A 21,766-nucleotide genomic window follows, 5' to 3' on the forward strand; every position below is an offset into this window, starting at 1 on the left:
GGGGGAATGGGGAATTAATACGTCATGGGTATAGGGTTTCTTCTGGAATGATGGGAAAGTTCTGGTAATAGGTAGGGGTGAGGGTAACCCATACCGTGGAAGTGATTAATCCCACCCTGAATTGCATCTAATAATGGAGGAGAAAAGGCTCAAAAGGATAATATTGGGCCATACAGATGCAAATTGGATTATAAACTGCAAGCTTTATATCAATGTTAAATTTCTTGAACTTGGTAACTACTTAAGGTGGTTACATAAGTGAATATCCTTGTACTTAGGAAATGTACAGGGAAGTATTATGTGTTTAGGAGCATGGTATCTACAACCTACTCGCAAATATTTAGAAAATAGATTAGATCAATAGATTGAATGATAGATATAGATGATAGATGGAGGGATGGATAGATATAGATAAATATGGATTAGAGATAGATAGATAGATAGATAGATAGATAGATAGATAGATAGATAGAATGATAAGCAAATGTGGCAAAAAGTAAAAATTGCTGCATCTGGGTATCTGGTGGGGAGGATATGCATGTTGGAGCTCTGTTTGTTTTTGTATTATTTTCATAACTGTCCTGTAGGTTTGAAATTATTTCACAATAGAAAGTTTAAGGGGAAAAAAAAAAGTGCAATGGTGAGGATTTTTCAAAACTTTTCACAGAAAAAAATTTAAAAGTGGGAGGTGGGTGCAACTTAATATGCTTGCTATGATGTGGTGTGGGGCCGCCAAAGGTAATGTTTTTTTCAAATGGGACGCACAGGGCGGCGGGAGCGCGCGAGATGAGGCTGGGGTGGGGGGGGGGACTGGCTCATCTCCGTGGTCGCCCCTCCCTCCCCAGCCTTTGCTTAGCTCCTCACGGCTCCGGACGCAGCTCAGCTTCACCGCCCCCAGGAAGCGCCCCTGGACGCCCGGGCGGGGCCTGTGCCTGTGCGCCCCAAAGCCTGGCGTTCCCGCAGGCTCCCACTGGCGGAGAAAAATCCGTTTGTCCGTCTGTCTCCCAGACCCGCCTGTCCCTCTCCTCGGTCTCCCCGGGGAGCCCATTTCAGTGCAGCCCTCGAGGACTGTTGGCAACTGACGGCGCTCGGGTCACCCGGCGCCAGGCCCAGCTCGGGTTAAGCCCTTGGCTGGAACGATCGGTAGCGGGCGCCACGTCCAAGTTGGCGAAGGGCAAAGAACCCCGCGCCTAGTGCCCCCCAGAGTGATGCGGGGAGCTCCCCTGCCCCACCCGCAGGGTCGGGGACAGACGCTCGCGGAGACCGCGTGAGGCCCGCGGGAAGGGGAGACGGCGGCGAGACCTGCCCGGATCAACCATCTTCACACCTCACCTGGGAGGCGCCGGGGGCGGGCAGGGCCCGGAGACCGCCCGGGTCTGGAGTCCCTTGGGGTGAGGGGGAGGAGAGCGGGAAGGGGTGATGCGACCCTCTGTCCCCGCCCCGGGGGCGGAGCCGAGTCCGAGCCTGCCTAGGGTGAGACCGGCCAAAATCGGCCCCGGATTCCCTCCTGGGCTGCTGCCTCCCCGCCCCCCGCCCGGGTTCGGGGAGACCCGACACCCCTTCCCCTGCCCGCGGCCCGCGGGACCCAGCCTTCCGGGTCCTCCGGCCCTCGGGGCTCTGCGTAGGTGCAGGGGCGCGGCTTACCCACCCCTCTCCCTGCCGAGCGCATCCCACTGCTGCGGCCATGGCGCGAGGAGATGCGCCGCAGGACAGGTGAGTTGGGGGGCGAGTAGGGTGCGCGCGGGGACCGGGGTGGCGGTGGGCAGCGCAGCCCCCTCCCATCTGCGCTCCGAGACGCCGAGACCGGGCTGAACTACAACTCCCATCAGCCGCCTCCCTGGGCTGCCTGCGCCGGGGAGATGGGAGTTGTAGTGCGCTCCCCGGAGCGGGGCGGCCTGGGAGGCGGGAGGGGGGGCCCAGGCTGCTGTGTCCTCGGGATGACCTTCTGACTGATCTCATAGCTACCACCTGGTCGGGATCAGCTTCTTTATCCTGGGCCTGGGCACCCTCCTTCCGTGGAACTTCTTCATCACCGCCATACCGGTGAGGGCCGCAGCCGTCCATCGCTCCCGGCGCTTTCCCCACCGCCCCGCCCTTGACTCCTCTCGGCGAGGGACGAGGGACGAGAAGTGCCTCCTCACTCGGCTAGGAGAGGAAAGCCACACTTTCAGGGATGCCCAGTTCCTAGAGTGGCAAGGCCACCGGCTCAGGGGATCTAGTGGACCAGCGAAGGAGCTACCCACCAGCCTCCCCTGCTTTTCGTTCATTATTTCTGGCCAGTTGCTCCACAAGTGGGTTATCCAAGCCCTTGGCCTTCTTTGGAATAGCATGAATCACGTTCATTCAGTCAACAAACATGTACCAAGCGCTACTGCGGACTAGGCTCGGGTCTTGGCACTGGGAACACCGCAGGAAACAAAGCACAAGGTGGCCCTATCCCATGTGCTTACATTCTCTTAGGAGGAAGCAGAAACGTGGGGTTTGCATTCTCTTTGGGACTAGATTATCCCCATCTTCAATGCAACAGCTCTTCTGAAGCCTTCTTAGTGCCCAGCTCTGTGCTGGGCCCTGGAGACCCAAAGATGAATCAGACCTTGGTCTGGGAGTGAGATGGGTACCAAAGAGCTATTAATAATGTAACATGCCACAAAAAGTGCCATCCCAGGCTTGGAGCTTAGTCCTGTGGGTTCCAGGGGTGGGGTGAGAAATTCCGTCTGCTTCCCAGCAGAGGTGATTTGTGACTTGGGAGTAGGGTAGGCAGTGGGGGGTTGGGGGGAGGGGTAGGGAGGTCACAGCAAAGTCACAAGGACAGGAGAGTGCCACATGTCCAGGGACAGGTGCCTGGAGCCTAGTGGGGATGGAGCGGGAGAGGGGGCTGAGTTCTGATTCCTGTTCCAAAGACTTGTGGCTTTACCCTATGGGCAATAGGGAGCCTTGGAGCGTTTTCAAGAAGAGGAGTGACAGGATATGTGTTTCAGAGAGAGAGAACACAGTCTTCAGTATCTAGACCAGTGCCTGGCATACCGTAGGCACTCAATAAATGCCCATGGCATAATTGAATCTAGAAGCAGCTGCAGGACTGGGGCTAGAGGCTGACACCAGGCACTGAAGAGTGAGGAGTGACCCAAAGATGGAGCAAGGCCCAGGCTGGGGCTTCTTAGACTTTGGGTTCCTTCCACACTTGGGCTGTTCAATTCAATGCACTTTCATGGCGCACCACCCATGTCCCCAGGTACTGGGCCCAGTGCAAAGACAAGGCAGAGTCCTCACAGACATTAATTGAGCAATCAAAGGCATGGGGTGGGGGTATAGAGGCGTAAGGCTGTGGGGGTGGGGAGGGGTCCCTGAGAGTGGGCCTGGGCATCACCCTGCACCGCCCCCCATCCTGACAGTACTTCCAGGGACGGCTGGCAGGGGACAACAGCACGGCTGAGACTCTAAGCACCAACCACACAGGCACCGGCTCCGCAGACGCCTTCAACTTTAACAACTGGATGACACTGCTGTCCCAGCTGCCCCTGCTTCTCTTCACACTCCTCAACTCCTTTCTGTACCAGTGGTGAGAGGCCGTGCCCCCTCCTGGGCCCATCCCCCATTGCCCCTCCCCACCCCCTGCTGAGGCAGGTTCTTCTGGGACCAGGGGAGACCTCCCATCCTTCCTCGGCTCCCCCCTGCATCTCCCCCCAGCCCCAGGCTGAACCCTGTGTCCACCTCCCCACTCTGGCCTGGGCCCACTCTGTCCCTTCTGAGCAGCATCCCCGAGACTGTGCGGATTCTGGGCAGCCTGCTGGCCATCCTGCTTCTCTTCGCCCTGACAGCGGCACTGGTCAAGGTGGACATGAGCCCCGGGACCTTCTTCTCCATCACCATGGCCTCCGTCTGGCTCATCAATTGTGAGGACCTCTGTCTCCCCACCTCCCCCCAACCCCAGCGCCACAGCCCAGCCTCTCCCCTGTAAATGAAAGGGCCCAATAATCTAAGAAGGGAAGACAGTGTCATTGTCACCCATGTCCCTGATGAAGCATCTGAGGTCCAGAGGGAGGAAGTCACCTGCCCAGATCCCACAATCATCTAAGAGAGGCCTCCTGAGCCCCCGCCCCACAGACCTATGGCCGCATCTCGGAAGAGCGAATGGGGGTGTGTGGCACCAGAGCGCCCGCAGTCCCCGGGAACCCCACACCCGCTCAACCTAGTCCAGATTCCCCTCGGCACCCTGGGACACCTCCTCTGGGAAGCCTCTGAGGCCTGACTAGCTAAGCGGCGGCCTCACCCCTGTCCCTCCACAGCCTTCAGTGCAGTTCTGCAGGGCAGCCTCTTCGGGCAGCTGGGCACCATGCCCTCCACCTACAGCACCCTCTTCCTCAGCGGCCAGGGCCTGGCGGGGATCTCTGCTGCCCTTGCCATGCTCCTGTCCATGGCCAGTGAGTGGACTTGGGGGGCTGGAGGGCAGGGGTGGACCCCTGGGTTCAGAGGAGGGGAGAAGGCTGCTGGGGAGAGATACCTGGGGTCTGGTGGTGGAAGTGGGTGGGTGTTGGGGTGCTTGGCATTGGGTTTGGGGCTAGGGAAATGGGCTCTTGGGTTCGGGAGTGAGGGAGAATGACAGGGTGAGGACTGGGCTAACTTGGAGCCAGGGACAGGATTCCCGGGGTCAGTCCTGATATTTGGCAGCAGGTTGAGATCGGGGGGAAGATGGGTTTGCGATTCCGATAGATTTGATTGGAATCCCAGTTCTGCTGCTCAGTAGCTGGGGGCATTGGGCAAGGCACTTAACCTCTCTGTGCTATGGTTTCCCACCTCTGAGATTATCACAGCTCCCTCCTCAGATTGCCAAGAATGTTCAAAAAGAGAAAGCTCCTGGCACATAATAGGTACTCAACAAAAAGTACAGGGAAAAGCAGGAGAAGTGCAGGCTGATCTGGGCCTTGAAGAAGATCCCTCAGTTTTTCAGTGATGGAAGGGAGCAGACTGAGAGGTGTATCTGAGAAACGCCTTATGAGAAGTGGGACCTGAGTTGGAGGTCCCCTGGGAGCTGGTGGGACCAGGCCATCTCTCCCTGCAGCTGGGGTTTCTGCCGCAGGTGGCGTGGATGCCCAGACGTCCGCCCTGGGGTACTTCATCACGCCCTGTGTGGGCATCCTCATGTCCATCGTGTGTTACCTGAGCCTGCCTCACCTGGTGAGCCTGTCCGGGCCCTTGCAGTTGGGCAGATACAGCCCTGAGTCTGGGGCTCCAAGAGAGGCCAGGGGAGATGGAGGGGAACAGGCCCAGCCCTGATCCCCAAAGGAGTCAGCCACTGGGGGACCCCAGCCTCCAAGCCAGTGATGTGGGGAGGGCTCCAGACACCTGAGCCCAAGCCAGGCCAGGCCAGGCCAACGCTCTCCTTCCTTCTACAGGAGTTTGCCCAGTACTACCTGGGCAAGAAACCATCCCAAGCCAGAGCTCATGAGCTGGAGACCAAAACTGAGCTCCTCCCGGCTGGTGAGCTCTAGGACCCCGCTGGGGAGGTGGAAGATCCAGAAGGAGGCCAGAGCCACCTCCTCTGGGAAGCTTTTCCCCTCTGTCCCCAACCAGAGCCTCCTGCCCAATAGCCTTGAGTGAGCAGAGGCAGGAAGTCCTGAAGGGAAGCCAGTGGGGTTCAAGTCGTTCTGCTGCCCTTTGGGCCTAGTTTCCTCCTCAGTAAAATGGGGAGACAGTAGAGCTTCCCACTTGCAAGCTCTGGATCCACCTGCCTCTTGGTTTGAGTCCTGGCTTCATAGCATCCAAGCTGTGTGACCTTATGCAAGTCACTTAACCCCTCTGAACCTTCATTCATAGAGTGATGGCAATGAGATCTAAGTGGCTGTGAATACTTCTGCTGTTTATTATTCTCTCTTCTGTTGCTTTGCCTGGAGAAGGAGCACTGGTTTTAACTGCTGGGAATTCCCCTCCATCGGGCCTGGCTATCAGGAAACCGGGGTCACAGGCTGTAATCCTGCCCTCCCCTCTTCCCCCAGATGAGAAGAACGGGATTCCCAACAACCCCCAGAAGGCAGCCCTGACTCTGGATCTTGACTCTGAGAAGGAGCCAGAGCCGGAGCCAGAGGAGCCCCAGAAGCCAGGAAAACCTTCTGTTTTAGTTGTCCTCCGAAAGGTTTGCCTTGGGACACAGCCCCAACCACCACCTCTGGGGCAGAGAGAGCCCCTCCTCAGCCCTCCCCAGAGAATCTTAGAAGGGAACAGGGCTTAAGTACTCCCACTGTCCACCCCGAGGTCACAGGGTGCGAGCGGGTCAGGGACCCAGCTGGGCCAGGGGTCCTTTTCCTGGGCCAGGGCTCAGGCAGGGAGCTGGGCTGAGCATTGGGCCTGGGGCCGGCGCTGTCTGCTCACAGCCCTGCCTCTGGCTCCCAGATCTGGCTGATGGCGCTGTGCCTTGTGTTGGTCTTCACAGTCACCCTGTCAGTCTTCCCTGCTATCACAGCCATGGTGACCAGCTCCACCAGTCCCGGGAAGTGGAGTGAGTGGTGGGGTGCAGAAGGGGGCAGAGGAGCAGGGGGAGTGAAAGGGAGCAGGGAGAGAGGAGCCGGGAACCAGGATGAGCTGCCAGCCCTCTCTCCCAGGTCGGTTCTTCAACCCCATCTGCTGTTTCCTTCTCTTCAACATCATGGACTGTCTGGGACGGAGCCTGACCTCTTACTTCCTGTGGGTGAGAATGCCTGCCCTGGGATTATGGGAGGGTTTTACAGAGCAAGTGGGGATCTGAGGGCATGAAAGAGCAGAGAAGGTAGTTTTCCAGCAATTCAGGTGGTCTGGGAATGGGGCAGCTGGCCCCCGGAGGTACATGAACCAGGGCTTGAACTGTGAGCTCCTTGAAAGCAGAAGCCATGTCCAGTTGACCTCTGTGTCCCCAGCCTCCAGCCCAGGGCCCAGCTCTCAGCACTCGGAGGTCACATGGAGGTTCCTGCACCAAGAGAAGGGTTGGGCAAGATTCCTAGTGTTTGCATTGCCTTTATTTGGCCAAGGTACTATTTCTTTAAATGAAATCTTCTAAGGAGCCACAATAAATAAAGCAGATCAAAGAGAAACTGCTCTGGTTCAAGTGGAATGGGGCCTGGATCCCCAACTTCCAGTGCCACTCAGCAGCTCCATCTGCCCCAAAGGGGTCTGTGGAACCCCTAGGGGTGCTCTGGGGAACCAAGTTTGAAAACCACAGATGCAGCCTAAGGCTTCTTCCAGTTCTGCCATGGAAAGAGCACAGGCTAGAGTCTGGGGAGGCCCAGACTGGCCCCTGATGGCTGGTGGCCTGGACCTAACCCCTTGCTCTCCAGAGACCCCAATGCTGGGTCCGCACTGGCTCACTGTGGTCAGAGCAGGTCAGGGGAAGTACTCTAGGAATCTATACTGTGGGTGTCCCAAGGGGTCCCCAGAATAGAGACCTTGCTCCCAGGGACCCCCGCTCACCCTGACCTCTGCCGCAGCCAGACGAGGACAGCCGGCTGCTGCCGCTGCTGGTCTGCCTGCGCTTCCTGTTTGTGCCACTGTTCATGCTGTGCCACGTGCCCCGGAGGTCCCGGCTGCCCATCCTGTTCCCCCAGGACGCCTACTTCATCGTCTTCATGCTGCTCTTTGCTGTGTCCAACGGCTACCTGGTGTCCCTCACCATGTGCCTGGCGCCCAGGTTGGGGGCTGGGTCAGGGCTAGGGCAGCGGGGTTGGGGGTGGGCTGGCCCTTAGCAGAGGAACGGGGCCACCTGCTTCCGGCCAGCCCAGCTCTAGCTGTCTTGGGCCCCACTGGCGCCACCCCATCGGGTCAGGCCTTAACTGCTGAGCAGATCCTGGGCCAGAAGCTGGGAGACCAGGCGCTGGTTCTAAGGATTTGTGCCACCTGGGGCATAATCGCTTCCTCTCTGGGCCTCAGTTTCCCCATCTGTAAAATAAATGGGCTGGCCTGTCATCCCTTAGGGCCTGTCTAGTTCCATAATTCTCAACTGAGGGGGAACTAAGGTTTTGATAAAAATTGGGGTTCGTGGGCTGTTTCCTCTTGGGGGATGGAGTTGAGAACCCCAGAAGGGTAAAGGTGACAAGAAGGACCAGGCTGGGACATTTTGTCAGGAGGGAAGATGGTGGAAACTAATCTCATAATGTCGGACCCCAACGGCCCTGAGAGATGTCCTCATCCGATGGCCTCATTTTATGGTCCAGCAAACTGAAGCCCAGAGAGAAGAAGCACCTAATCAGAGGGGCACAGGGAGCTGGGTCAGAGCCTGGGCTAGAACTCAGGTGTCCCATCGTGAGGAGGGACAGAGGACATTGGGCCGGGGCTGGGTTGAGTCCGGCATTTTCCAAGAGCACCCTCCTCCGTATGTCTAGGCAGGTGCTGCCGCACGAGCGGGAGGTGGCCGGTGCCCTCATGACCTTCTTCCTGGCTCTGGGGCTCTCGTGTGGAGCGTCCCTCTCCTTCCTCTTCAAGGCTCTGCTCTGAAGCGGCCGCTCCGGAGTTCTCCCTGCAGCTGAGATCCAGCGAGGAGGCGTGGAGAGCGGGCTCAGGCCTCTGCCAGGCTGGGGCCCCTCGGCTGGGGTTGCCAGGAGGCGGCGGGAGCAGCTCTCCGACCCGGGCAGGCAGCCACCCGAGGTGTTGAGAGGAAGATTTGATTCACCACGGGTCATTCTAGCCCTCACCCAGGAGCAGAGCCGGCACGGCAGCGGGACAGACTTTGTCTGGACATCCGGAAGATGTCATTGACTGGAAAGCAACAGGGAAAAGAGGGGCCTGGCCCGTGCCTTCTTCTCACCAGCAGGATGGCATCTGTTAAGCATAAAAAGCCAACCTGCTGATCACTGGGGGCCGTGCGGAGGGCTTGGCTGCTGGGGTCTGGGCCACAGGTTCAGAGTGGGAGGTGGGGGAGCCTGGAGCAGGAGTTTCTCCCCGCCCTGCCCCCAGTTGAGTCTCTGACCCCAGAGCAGAGGGTACCAGGATGGTGAACGAAGGAGGAACAGGCATCAGGGATCTGAGGCTGCTCAAAGGACCCTGCACTGGGCCTCAAACAGTGTTTTTGTTGTCCCCTCCCCAAAGCCCCACTGGGTGAGGCTGGGTCCCAGAACCCTGGTTAGCCTGCATGTGTGCACTGCACTTCACAGTATGCAAAGCTCTCCCACACCCTCTCTCAAGTCAGCCTCACCGGGACCCTTGGAAGGAGCCAGGCAGGTCTTGTGCTCCCCAACTGTGCAGGTGATGAAACGGAGACCGGGATGGGGGCCGAGTGACCAGTCTGGTGACAGAGCTGGGACCCAGCCTCCCCCTCCCCGCTCCCAGTCGGTGCTGTTTCCCTTCCCACTGCCTGCTTCTCTTTTCCTCAGGGGGTGCAGGGCAGGAGGCCTAGGCAGTTACTCCCCCTTTTTGCTCCTCTGACCCTGCTTCAGGGTCCAATAACAACCCCGTTCATTTGTATGACATGTTCACTGAGTGTTTATTTCCAAAGTGCTTTTGGCTCTCTGGGCCTTGGTGAGCTGGATGGGCTGGGGATGCTCATCCCCCCCTTGACAGGTGGGATGACACGGACCCCAGAGGGCAGGTCTGACAGGCAGCCCAGTCTGAGCCCTCAGGACCACACAGTGGCCCAGGAGCATTGACCCACAAGGAGCCCTGTGCTCCTCAAGGACTTCTGGCCGTAGGGACACCTGTCACGCTCCGCCTCCATCCACTGCTTGCTCTCCTGGCCTCCTCTCCTCTCTAGTGTGGCTCCTTCTCAGAAATCTAGCCTCTGAGAGGCAAACAGCCTGGGCAGGGCTTTGGCAACCCAGCCAGTTCTCTGGGGGGAGAAGGGCTGTGTATTAGGGTTCTCTAGGGAAACAGAACCAACAGGAGATATCAGTAAATATGAGATTTTATGAAAGTATCTCATGCAACTGTGGGGATGCACGGGTCTAAATTCCATAGGGCAGGATGCATGAGTCCAAACTCTGTAGGGCAGGCAGCAAGCTGGCAACTCTGATGAAGGTCCTCGATGAACTCAGGAGAGGCTGGCTGACGCAAAATGAAGTGAAACCTCTCTTTTCCCTTAAAAGTCTTCAACTGATTGGATTAAATCCAGCGGATTGGATTCTCTCATTGTGGAAGGCACGCCCTTCGTTGATGTAATCAGCCACAGATACAATCAACTGACTGATCATTTAGTAAACCAGAAAGCTGCTTTATTAACCAACCATAAATGTCCTTGCAGTAATGGTTAGGCCAGTGTTTGCTTGACCAGACACCTGGGCACCATCACCTGGCCAAGTTGACACATGAACCTAACCATCACAGTCCACCCCTTGTCAACTTGGCAGCTATATACATCACTTTAAACCATTCTTAATCTCTAAATAGAACACAATAACGGACATGTTTCACCTAACAATACTCAGCTGTCCTGCATACAACTGGAAATGCACTAAATCTCTCCAGAATAGGGTGCAAGTCCTTTGGTAACATTCACTCTTAAACTTGATATCCTAAAACTTAAATACTATGAAAGGAATAATACAACTTGCATCATATGATAAGGGGCTATAATAAGAAAGCAGAGCTATTTCCTTTATGGACAAATACAAATATAACAAAACAAGGAGGAAATATTCATGACATCATAGTCATGTTTCTGTGACTGGTCATGTCTTAGTTCATATTTATCACTGTCTTCTTCCACTACCCAGTCCATGTTCCCTTTACCCTCAGCAAGCACTTCAGCTGGCCGTGGTTCTTTGCCTGGTGGGGTGACCCAAACCTTCATTCCTGAAGTTTCTTGGCCATTGGTAGTCCTCTCTGGATTGGGTTGTTGCAGTTTTCCATTGACTTTAATCATGGGGCATGGTAGTGCTAAGAGACGTCCTAGGGGATTTCCTGTATGCCAGGAAAACTCCTTTACCTCCATTGTGTAATTGCAGTGCAAGTTCCCCTTGATGGTCAGGATCAATCACCCCAGCCAGTACAGTAATCCCCTTACTTGCCTGTTGATTCAGAGGCATAAGAAGACCAAAGTGACCAGGTGGCGGTTTCACTTCCAGTTCAATGGGATTATTGTGTTTCCTGGTGGAAGCACTCCTCCTTTTGGAACTAAGACCTATATATAGATCAACAGAGCTTAAGGTTGCAGGGACAGGAAGCAGAAATTTTCCTGGTGTATCAGTAGGAGTGGTAGTGAGTGGTGCCATTCCTGTTTCCACCCCTTGATTCCTGGACCCATGAATCCTGGCTATGGGAGAAACAGCACCATAAAGTGGATGCTGATTCAGAGCATACACAGCCTCCTGGAGAACACTGCCCCAGCCCTGCAAGGTATTGCCACCTAGTTGGAACCGTATTTGAGTCTTCAGGCCATTCCACCATTCTATCAACCCAGCTGCCTCTGGATGATGGAACATGGTAAGACCAGAGAATGCCATGAGCATGTGCCCATTCCCTCACTTCATTTGCTATGAAGTGGGTTCCTTGGTCAGAAGCAATGCTGTGTGGAATACCCATGATGGTGGATAAGGCATTCTGTAAGTCCACAAATGGTAGTTTTAGCAGAAGCATTGTGTGCAGGGAAGGCAAGCCCATATCCGGAGTATGTGCCTATTCCAGTTAGAACAAATTGCTGTCCCTTCCATGATGGAGGTGGTCCAATGTAATCAACCTGCTGCCAGGTACCTCAGGGAATGGTACCATATTGGGGACCAAGTGTGGGTCTCAGCTGCTGGCAGATTTGGCACTTAGCAGTGGCTGTGGCCAGGTTGGCCTTGGTTGAGTGGAAGTCCATGTTGCTGAGCCCATGCATAACCTCCATCCCTACCACCATGACCACTTTGTTCAAGAGCCCATTGGGCAATGACAGGAGTGACTGGGGAAAGAGGCTGACCAGTATCCACAGAACAGGCCATCTTATCCATTTGATTATTAAAATCTTCCTCTGCTGAAGTCACCCTCTGATGAACATTCACATGGGACACTGTTCCAGTTTGCTAATGCTGCCATTATGCAAAACACCAGAAATGGATTGGCTTTTATAAAGGGGATTTATTTGGTTACAAAGTTACAGTTTTAAGGCCATAAAGTGTTCAAGGTAAGGCATCAATAATAGGGTACCTTCACTGGAAAAAGGCCATTGGCATCTGAAAAACGTCTGTTACCTGGGAAGGCATGTGGCTGGCATCTGCTTGCTCCAGGTTGTGTTACAAAATGGTGTTCTACAAAATGTCATTGTCAGCTTTCAATGGCCATCTTCAAAGTGTTGCTCTTGGCTACAGCGCTAAGCTCCTTCTGTCTGAGCATTTATAGGGCTCCACTGATTCAATTAAGATCAACCCTAAATGGGTAGGGTAACACCTCCATGGAAATTATCCAACCAAGGTCTTGCCCACAGTTGATTGAGTCACATCTCCATGGAAACACTCAATCAAAAGATTCCAACCTAATCAACATTAATTGTCTGCCCCCACAAGACTGTATCACAGAGCAAGGCGTTTGGGGCAAAATAATACATCCAAACCAGCACAGACACAAATACCTTCATGTTTTTTGCCCACTCAGAAAGGTCTATCCACATACTTCTTCCCAAGACTGCTTTGTCACCAATTTTCCAATCACGTTCCTTCCAAGTCCCTGACCATTCAGCCAAACCACTAGCAACAGAGCATGAATCAGTATACAAAAACATCCCTCTGACCATTTCCCCTTCCAAGTAAAGTGAACAACCAAGTGTACTACTCAGAGTTCTGCCCACTGGGAGGATTTCCCAACACCACTGTCCTTCAGGGACAACCCAGAAAGGAGCTGCAGTGCTGCAGCTCTCAGTGTTCAAGTGGAATCTGCATATCATGCAGAACCATCTGCAAACCAGGCCCAAGTACCTTCAGGACCTGCTTGTAAAAACCATTTCCATTTTATGATGGAATGCTGCTGTGCATGCCCAATGTTACAGTTGGGTGAGTCAGACAACACCCAGCTCATGATAGGCAACTCAGGTCTCATGGTAACTTGGTGGCCCATGGTTAAGCATTCTGTCTCTACTAGGGCCCAATAGCAGGACAAAAGCCATTTCTCAAAAGGAGAGTAGTTATCTGCAGAGGATGGTGTGCTGGTTTGGATGTATTATGTCCCCCAAAATGCCATGTTCTTTAATGCAATCTTGTAGGGGCAGATGTATTAGTGTTGAGTAGGTTGATTGAGTGTTTCCATGGAGATGTGACTCAATCAACCGTGGGTGAGAACTTTGATTAGATAATTTCCATGGAGGTGTTACCCCACCCATTCATAATGGGTCTTAAATAAATCACTGGAGTTCACAGACAGAAGAAGCTCAGAGCAGCTGAGAGTGATATTTTGGAGACAGCCATTGAAAGCAGACTTTTGCTGATGCTTTGGAGATACTAGCCCAGAGTTTGCCCTGAGAAGCTAAGCCTAGAGAAGGTCTGGAGACTGCCATTTGAAATGCAACCTGGGAGCAAACAGACGCCAGCCATGTGCCTTCAGAGCTAACAGAGGTTTTCCGGATGCCAACGGCCTTTCTCCAGTGAAGGTGTACTCATGTTTATGCCTTGACTTGGACATTTTTATGGCTTTAGGACTATAAATTTGTAACCAAATAAACCCCCTTTATAAAAGCCAATCCATTTCTGGTATTTTGTGTAACAGCAGCATTAACAAACCAGAACAGATGATAAGGCTTTACTCCAAAATTCTAAGGGCCTGCGTTGTGATTCTCCTATAGGAACCTGCCAAAGTCTCCAGAAAGTATCTCTATTTGCCACTGACACTTCCAGCACCATTGGATCAGCCGGTCATGTGGTCCAAGTGGTAGAGCAGCTTGCACAGCAACCTGGACCTGTCACAGAGCATCATCTTGTTCCAGGCCCCACTCAAAACTAGAAGCTTTTCTGGTCATTTGGTAAATAGGTTGAAGAAGCAAACCCAGATGAGAAATATGTTGTTTCCAAAATCCAAAGAGGCCAACTAGGCATTGTGCCTCTTTTTTTGGTCATAGGAGGGGCCAGATGCAACAGCTTATCCTTCACCTTAGAAGGGATAACTCATCCATGCCCCACACCACTGGACACCTAGAAATTTTGCTCAGGTGGCAGGCCTCTGTATTTTTGTTAGAATCATCTCCCATCATCTGACAAACAAATGCCTTGCTAATTAGTCTAGAGTAGTTGCTACTTCTTGCTTACTAGGTCCAATCAGTGTGGTATCATCAATATAATGGACCAGTGTGATGTCTTGTGGGAGGGAGAAACAATCAAGATCCCTGTGGACAATATAATGACATAGGGCTGGAGAGCTCATATAACCCTGAGGTAGGACAGTGAATGTAAACTGCTGGTCTTGCCAGCTGAATGCAAACTGTTTCTGGTGTCCTTACTAACAGCTATTGAGAAAAAAGCATTTGCCAGATCAATAGCTGCATACCAGGTACCAGGGGATGTGTTGATTTGCTCAAGCAATGATACCACATTGGGAACAGCAGCTGCAATTGGAATCACCACCTGATTAAGCTTACAGTAATCCACTATCATCCTCCAAGACCCATCTGTTTTCTGCATAGGCCAAAAAGGAGAGTTGAAAGGGGATATGGTGGGAATCACCACCCCTGCATCCTTCAAGTCCTTAAGAGTGGTATTAATCCTTTTGTGCTCAGATGTGGCCCTCTCTCTCTAGCTAAGCCAACCTGGCAGGTGAAATCACTGCCCTCCCCACTATGTGGGATCTGACACCCAGGGGAGCAAATCTCCCTGGCAACGTGGAATATGACTCCCAGAGAGGAATCTAGACCTGGCATCGTGGAATGAAGAACATCTTCTTGACCAAAAGGGAGATGTGAAAGGAAATGAAATAAGTTTCATTGGCAGAGAGATTCCAAAAGGAGCCAAGAGGTCATTCTGGTGAGCACTCTTATGCACAATATAGACAGCCCTTTTTAGTTTCTAATGAATTGGAATAGCTAACGGTAACTACCTGAAACTATCAAACCACACCCCAGAACCCTTGAATCTTGAAGATGAATGTATAAAAATGTAGCTTATGAGGGGTGACATTGTGATTGAGAAGCCATATGGACCACACAGAGTACAGATGGATGAGTAGAAAAATGAGGGCAAAAAAAAAAAAGGCACCTGGTGTTTTTTTTTTTACTTTAATTTTTATTCTTATTATTTTTGTGTGTGTGGTAATGAATATGTTCAAAAATTAATTTTGGTGATGAATGCACAACTATGTAAAGGTACTGTGAACAACTGAATGTACGCTTTGTATGACTGCATGGTATGTGAGTATATCTCAATAAAATTGAATTAAAAAAAAAAAGAGTGGCATTAATCTCTGCAATCCCTCCAGGAATCCGGTATGGCTTCTGATTCAGTATTTTGCTAGGCAGGGGCAGTTCTAGTGGCTTCCACTTGGCCTTTCCTACCATAATAGCCCTCACTCCATGTCAGGAAACCAAGGTGGGGATTCTGCCAGTTGCTGAGTATGTCTGTTCTAATTATGCATTCTGGAACTGAGGAAATAACCACAGAATGGGTCCAGGGACCCATTGGACCCACTGTGAGATGGACCTGAGCTAAAACTCCATCGATCACCTGACCTCCATAAGCTCCTACTCTGACTGTAGAACCAGAGTGACATTTTGGGTCTCCTGGAATTAATGTCACTTCTGAACCAGTGTCTAATAATCCCCAAAATATCAGATCATTTCCTTTTCCTCAATGCAGTTACCCTGGTAAAAGGCCATAGGTCCCCTTGGGGAAGGCTGGGATGAAGATTAACAGTATAAATTTGTGGCAGGGTAACAGGGTCCTTTCCCAAGGGTACCTGGCATTCCCCTCATTCAAGGGGCTCTGGATCTGTAAACTGTCTCAAGTCTGGGAACTGATTAAGGGTCCATGACTATTTTTGTAATTCAGGTTAGACTTTTGTTCACTTGACCTAGAATTCTGCTTATACAGATCAAACAAGAATTAAGTAGACTGAGGCAGGACAAGATGGCAGCATAGAGAGGTGTGGAATTTAGTTAGTCCTCTGGAGCAACAAGTAAATAACCAGGAACAACTAATAAATAATCTGGAACAACTGTTGGGGGACATCCGTGACTGGACACATGTAGTAGACCAGCCTGGAATGAGTGGAACAGTTGACATCACAGCATGAACTGTAAGTAAAGCTCCCCAAACCCAGAGCTGGTGCCCCTCCTCCACCGACACCACAGGCTGAGATGAAACATTCGCCATGGAAAAAGAAACAGGCTACAGGGAAAGTAACTCAACCAAGCTCCAATTGCAGTTTTAATTAAGAAATTTGGACTACTGAATTCAAGCTACAAGTACAGATAATCCCAGACCAAGCAGGAAAGTACCCTAGGGTCACCCCTGGCAGAGAGGAGGCAGGGCTGATGGGAAAAAAATACATAAATAAATGTAAATAGAAGCTTTTGGAGATGGCTGAGCTCAGAATACTGGAAAATGGCTTTGTCCCAAGAAACAGGGCACAGAGAACCAGGTACACACACCAGTTGACTGCCAAAACTGGGGGCTTGGGGCTGGCTCTGAAAAGGGGCTTTCTCTCTTTCCTTTTTTTTTTTTTTTTTTAACTCTCACTCTAAGCAGCTCATTAGAGAAACCCTCAGGCGTTTTTAATTGTCAGCACTGACCCAGGCAAGTGTGGAGTTAACAAACTAAAGAGACACAGGAGGAATTCAAGTGTAGAAGGTAACTCCCTGAAGGGTATATCTTCCTAAGAAAAGGGGCAGGGTCCAGCTCAAGTGGATACCCTCCTTCAGAGAATTCAGACCCCAGGGCCTGGTGGGGAGGGGGGTACAAAACCTAGAAACAACGTAAGCTTGCCTTCTTACAACCCTGTCCAGGCCAGGGCCCACTGAGAATTAAAGGGAACACACCTCTTTATATCGATGGGGAGATCCGGGCTGGCAAGCACCACCTGCTGGGCAAGATAGGAAAAGCACAGAGTCCAGAGGCCTCACAGGAAAGTCTGACAATCTTCTGGGTCTCACCCTCAGGGAAACCTGACACTGAATACAGCCTTCTCCTGAGACCTGAGCCCATCTGGTCTGGGAAAATCTGATTGGGGTAATCAAGAAAACTAGATGCCTAGACAACAGAAAATTACAAATTACACTAGGTAAAACGGAGATATGGCCCAGTCAGAGAAACAAACTTACACTTCAACTGAGATACAGGAATTGAAACAACTAATTATTAATCAAACAAATCTCCTAAATCAATTCAAAAATCAAATCAATGAGTTGAGGGACGATATGGCAAAAGAGATGAAGGATATAAAGAAGACATTAGGTGAACATAAGGAAGAACTCAAAAGTTGGAAAAACAATTGGCAGAACTTATGGGAATGAAAGACACAACACAAAAAATAAAAAGCACAATGGAGACATACAACAGCAGATTTGAAGAGGCAGAAGAAAAAATTCATGAACAGAGGACAGGACATCTGAAATCCTGCATACAAAAGAACCAAGAGGGAAAAGAATGGAAAAATATGAGCAACATCTCAGGGAATTGAATGACAACATGAAGTGCATGAATGTACGTGTCATGGGTGTCCTAGAAGGAGAAGAGAAGGGAAAAGGAGCAGAGACAATAATGGAGGAAATAATCAATGAAAATTTCCTGTCTCTTATGAAAGACATAAAATTACAGATCCAAGAAGTGCAGTGTACCCCAAACAGAACAGACCTGAATAGACCTGTGCCAAGACACTTAATAATCATATTATCAAATGTCAAAGACAAAGACAGAATGCTGAAAGCAGCAAGAGAAAAGCAATCCACCACATACAAGGAAAGCTCAATAAGACTAAGTGTGGATTTCTCAGTAGAAACCATGGAGGCAATAAGGCAGTGGTATGATATATTTAAGATACTGAAAGAGGAAAACTGCCAACAAAGAATGTTATATCCAGCAAAACTGTTCTTCAAATATGAGGGAGTGTTTAAAATATTCTCAGACAAACAGACAATGAGAGAGTTTGTGAGCAACATACCTGCTCTACAGGAAATACTAAAGGAAGCACTACAGACAGATAGGAAAAGACAGGAGAGAGAGGTCTGGAGCACAATTTTGGGTACTGGTAGCACAATAATGTAAGTACACTGAACAAAGATGACTGCGAGTATGATTGAAAGAGGAAGGTTAGGGGCATGTAATACACCAGAAAGAAAAATAAAGACTGGGATAGTATAATGTAGTGAAACCTAGAGTGGTCAATAATTGTGATAAAATGTACAAATATGTTTTTTTTTTTGAGGTGTGATTTCTTTAATGAATAGGTATGTTATTAATCTCAACAGTATCTCTGTACATCTGAAAAATAGCCTGTATTTTTTTAGACCACTATTGATATGGTCTGCAGGCAACCTTGGAGGCTTCTGTGGATTCAGGCATCCCCTTCAATGATGCCACAGACCCCTAACTGGAAATGTTGGCCCATGCTGATGAACATTCCAGTTGCTGAGCATGGCCTTTGCAGGGGCCTAGGTAGTTTTTCTGTCTTCCTGCATTTGCACCAGCAAGGTCTCACTGATAAGAGACCCTACTTATAAGTCTGTTTTGAATAAGCATGATAACTATGAAGAGAAGTGTTGTCATGGAATTCATGAGAAGGTATTTTGGGGTAGAATAGGAGAAAGAATTTCCAAATATCTGCAGAGCATCTCCATCCAGATGTCCTACCAACATCTTAAATTTGACACATCTCTAAAACCCAACATGTTATCTTTCACTTCGTTACTGCACTGCCCATCTTCCAATTCCCTTGAAATGGCAAAACTTTTGACTCCTCCTCTTTGTTCTATGTATGATAATTGCCAAGTCCTGTTGACTGTATCTCTATAAATTTCATAGATGTTACTAATTATGTGTGTCTTAGTTTAGAACCCCCAAACAGCACAAGACAAGGATTTGGGTGCAGGTAATTCAATGTAGATGCTGTTTCAGGATACAGGAGTGAGAAAGTGGGAATTGTGAGACAGAAAGGAAGAAAAGCTAATAAAGGGATGGATTATTGTGCTGATTACTGCGCTTGCATTGAGCTCAAGTCCCCTGGGGACCCTCGGAAGAACTGTGTAGAACCATGATTCTCAAACTTTAGTGAGCACTTGGGAGGGCTTATTGACTTGGCTTTTCCCAGGCCCCAGCCATGGGATTCTGATCCAGGAGTTCTGGGGCTGGCTCCAAGAATCTGCATTTTTTTTTTTTTTTTGGTATCTTTTTCTTGAGTGTCTCTTCAATTTGTTCATTTCTAGCATATGGAAACATTACTGACTTACGTGCATTAATCTTGTATCCCGCTACTTTGCTAAATTTGTTTATTAGCTCTAGTAGCTGTATCGTCGATTTCTCAGGATTTTCCAGATATAAGATCGTATCATCTGCAAACAATGACAGTTTTACTTCTTCTTTTCCAATTTGGGTGCCTTTTATTTCTTTGTCTTGCTGGATTGCCCTGGCTAGCACTTCCAGCACAATGTTGAATAACTGGTGACAGCAGGCATCCTTGTCTTGTTCCTGATCTTAGAGGGAAGGCTTTCAGTCTCTCACCATTGAGTACTATGCTGGCTGTGGGTTTTTCATATATGCTCTTTATCATATTGAGGAAGTTTCCTTCAATTCCTACCTTTTGAAGTGTTTTTATCAAAAAGGGATGTTGGATTTTGTCAAATGCTTTTTCAGCATCTATTGAGATGATCATTTGATTTTTCCCTTTTGAATTTTTAATGTGTTGTAATACATTGATTGATTTTCTTATGTTGAACCATCCTTGCATGCCTGGAATGAACCCCACTTGGTCATGGTGTATGACTTTTTTAATGTGTCTTTGGATTCGATTTGCAAGTATTTTGTTGAGGATTTTTGCATCTATATTCATTAGGGAGATTGGCCGGTAGTTTTCCTTTTTTATAGCATCTTTGCATGGTTTTGGTATTAGATTGATGTTAGCTTCATAAAATGAGTTAGGTAGTGTTCCGTTTTCTTCAATGTTTTGAAAGAGTTTGAGTAAGATTGGTGTCAGTTCTTTCTGGAAAGTTTGGTAGAATTCCCCTGTGAAGCCATCTGGCCCTGGGCATTTATTTGTGGGAAGATTTTTGATGACTGATTGGATCTCTTTGCTTGTGATGGGTTGATTGAGATCTTCTATTTCTTCTCTGGTCAGTCTAGGTTGTTCATATGTTTCCAGGAAATTGTCCATTTCCTCTATGTTATCCAGTTTGTTGCCATACAGTTGTTCATAGTATCCTCTTATAATTTTTTTAATTTCTTCAAGATCTGCAGTTATGTCACCTTTTTCATTCATTATTTTGTTTATATGGGTCTTCTCTCTTTTTGATTTTGTCAGTCTAGCTAGGGGCTTGTCAATCTTTTTGATCTTCTCAAAGAACCAACTTTTGGTGATATTTATCCTCTCTATTGTTTTTTTTGTTCTCTATGTCATTTATTTCTGCTTTAATTCTTGTTATTTCTTTTCTTCTACTTGGTTTAGGATTGGTTTGCTGTTCATTTTCTAGCTTCTTCAGTTGATCCATTAGTTCTTTGATTTTGGCTCTTTCTTCCCTTTTAATATATGCGTTTAGTGCTATAAATTTCCCCCTTAGCACTGCTTTTGCTGCATCCCATAGGTTTTGGTATGTTGTGTTCTCATTTTCATTTGTCTCTCTATATTTAGCAATTTCTCTTGCTATTTCTTCTTTAACCCACTGATTGTTTAGGAGTGTGTTGTTTAACCTCCAGGTATTTGTGAATTTTCTAAGTCTCTGATGGTTATTGACTTCTAATTGTATTCCATTGTGGTCAGAGAATGTGCTTTGAATAATTTCAATGTTTTTAAATTTATTGAGGCTTGTTTTATGTCCCAGTATATGATCTATTCTGGAGAAAGTTCTGTGAGCACTAGAAAAGTATGTGTATCCTGGTGATTTGGGATGTAATGTTCTGTATATGTCTGTTAAATCTAATTCATTTATTAGATTGTTTAGGTTTTCAATTTCCTTATTGGTCTTCTGTCTGGTTGATCTATCTATAGGAGAGAGTGATGTGTTGAAGTCTCCCACAATTATTGTGGAAACATCAATTGCTTCCTTTAGTTTTGCCAGTGTTTCTCTCATGTATTATGTGGCACCTTGACTGGGTGCATAGACATTTATGATTGTTATTTCTTCCTGTTGAATTGACCCTTTTATTGGTATGTAGTGGCCTTCTTTGTCTCTCAAAACATCCCTGCATTTAAAGTCTATTTTATCTGAGATTAATATTGCTACACCTGCTTTCTTTTGGCTGTAGCTTGCATGAAATATTTTTTTCCATCCTTTCACTTTCAGTTTCTTTGTGTCCCTGTGTCTAAGATGAGTCTCTTGTATGCAACATATTGATGGTTCATTTTTTATGATCCATTCTGTGAATCTGTGTCTTTTAATTGGGGAGTTTAATCCATTTACATTCAATGTTATAACCGTGAAGGCATTTCTTGAATCAGCCATCTTATCCTTTGGTTTATGTTTGTCATATATATTTTTCCCCTCTCTCTATTAATATCCTGTATTGTACCCATACCAAATCTCTTTAGTACTGAACCTTTCTCCAAGTCTCTCTGCCCTTTATTTGTTTCTCTGTCTGTAGGGCTCCCTTTAGTATCTCCAGTAGGGCAGGTCTCTTGTTAGCAAATTCTCTCAGCATTTGTTTGTCTGTGAAAAATTTAAGCTCTCCCTCAAATTTGAAGGAGAGCTTTGTTGGATAAAGTATTCTTGGTTGGA

At 49.1% G+C, this 21,766-nt stretch overlaps 1 protein-coding gene across 5 annotated transcripts; it reads left to right on the forward strand.

The window, feature by feature from the left end:
• The first annotated feature begins 1,213 nt into the window (after positions 1-1,213).
• Positions 1,214-9,423, forward strand: SLC29A2 (solute carrier family 29 member 2). 5 transcript variants are annotated; one of them, XM_037838680.1, is made up of 12 exons: positions 1,218-1,713; positions 1,962-2,043; positions 3,393-3,559; positions 3,754-3,893; positions 4,287-4,421; positions 5,078-5,175; positions 5,394-5,478; positions 5,994-6,130; positions 6,388-6,493; positions 6,597-6,682; positions 7,459-7,654; positions 8,346-9,423. In XM_037838680.1, exons 1-12 carry the CDS (start codon positions 1,685-1,687, stop codon positions 8,387-8,389), a joined length of 1,305 nt encoding a protein of 434 aa, XP_037694608.1. In that variant the 5' UTR covers positions 1,218-1,684; the 3' UTR covers positions 8,390-9,423. The 5 variants fall into 5 exon arrangements, with proteins under 5 accessions (XP_037694611.1, XP_037694608.1, XP_037694609.1 ...); XM_037838679.1 differs by having other exon boundaries at positions 1,224-1,713; positions 7,455-7,654; XM_037838683.1 differs by lacking the exons at positions 7,459-7,654; positions 8,346-9,423 and adding an exon at positions 6,888-7,158 and having other exon boundaries at positions 1,214-1,713.
• The last annotated feature ends 12,343 nt before the right edge of the window (positions 9,424-21,766 follow it).

Source organism: Choloepus didactylus, chromosome 6 (genome assembly GCF_015220235.1).
Source record: "Choloepus didactylus isolate mChoDid1 chromosome 6, mChoDid1.pri, whole genome shotgun sequence".
NCBI lineage: Eukaryota > Metazoa > Chordata > Mammalia > Pilosa > Megalonychidae > Choloepus > Choloepus didactylus.